Source organism: Plasmodium gaboni (genome assembly GCF_001602025.1).
Source record: "Plasmodium gaboni strain SY75 chromosome Unknown, whole genome shotgun sequence".
Classification (NCBI taxonomy): Eukaryota; Apicomplexa; class Aconoidasida; order Haemosporida; family Plasmodiidae; genus Plasmodium; species Plasmodium gaboni.
The window spans coordinates 573-1,480 of NW_017385229.1; the positions used below are offsets into that span (position 1 = coordinate 573).

The window sequence follows — 908 nt, forward strand, 5'->3', positions numbered from 1 at the left end:
TTTTTTTTTTTTTTTTTTTTTTTTTTTTTTTTTTTTTTTTTTTTTTTTTTTTTTTTTTTTTTTTTTTTTTTTTTTTTTTTTTTTTTTTTTTTTTTTTTTTTAAATAAATAAAAAAGTTGTATTTATGAATTATTTTACAATTTTAATAATATATATATTTTTGTAATTTATATGATGTGAATAATTATATATATATATATGTATATTTTTTTTTTTTTTTTTATTTTTTTTTTGTGTTTATTTTCCTTAATATAATTATATAAATATATATATGTATATAATTTTTATGTTTTGTATTTTTTATTTTTTTTTTATTAATCATATGAACCTAATATTTTTTCGTTAAGCATATTAAACAAATATATACATATATCTAAAAATATATTATATATATATATATATTTTATATGGTGCTTAGAAAAAAATGAGAATAATAAATATAAGGAAATAAAAACATGTTTTTATATATCCATCTACTTATAAATTTTATAGAAAGTCTGCATCATATAAATAAATAATATATATATTTATTTATATATGTAAATATTTATGTGTGTATTTTTATATTTTAAAAGATGGTTATTTCTAATGAGGAGAACAAAAAAAAATGGAAATATATAAAAGATGAAAAAGATATTTCTTATTATGTAAACATAAAAAATTCAAATGAAGATGTAAATTATGATTTATGTTCTTCTCTTAAAGAGAAAAGTACAAGCTATAAAGGGCAACATCTAAAAAGAGAACAGCTCTGTAATAATAATAATAATATATATAATAATAATAATATTCATAGTTGTAATAATTTTTGTGTGTCATCCAACTCTTGTAATAGCAAAAGAAGTGAAGACATTTACAATGAGGAGAATAAAAAAAAAAAAAATGAAAAAGATTTATTTTATGATAAA

The 908-nt window shown here is 13.7% G+C and overlaps 1 protein-coding gene across 1 annotated transcript; it reads left to right on the plus strand.

Annotated features, from left to right (window-relative positions):
* Window positions 1–575: 575 nt before the first annotated feature.
* PGSY75_0005500 (putative membrane protein) lies at window positions 576–908 on the plus strand (the record flags this gene model as incomplete). The annotated part of the gene is made up of 1 exon (XM_018783187.1): window positions 576–908. A coding segment is annotated over one exon (333 nt), but the record flags the coding sequence as incomplete, so codon positions are not given.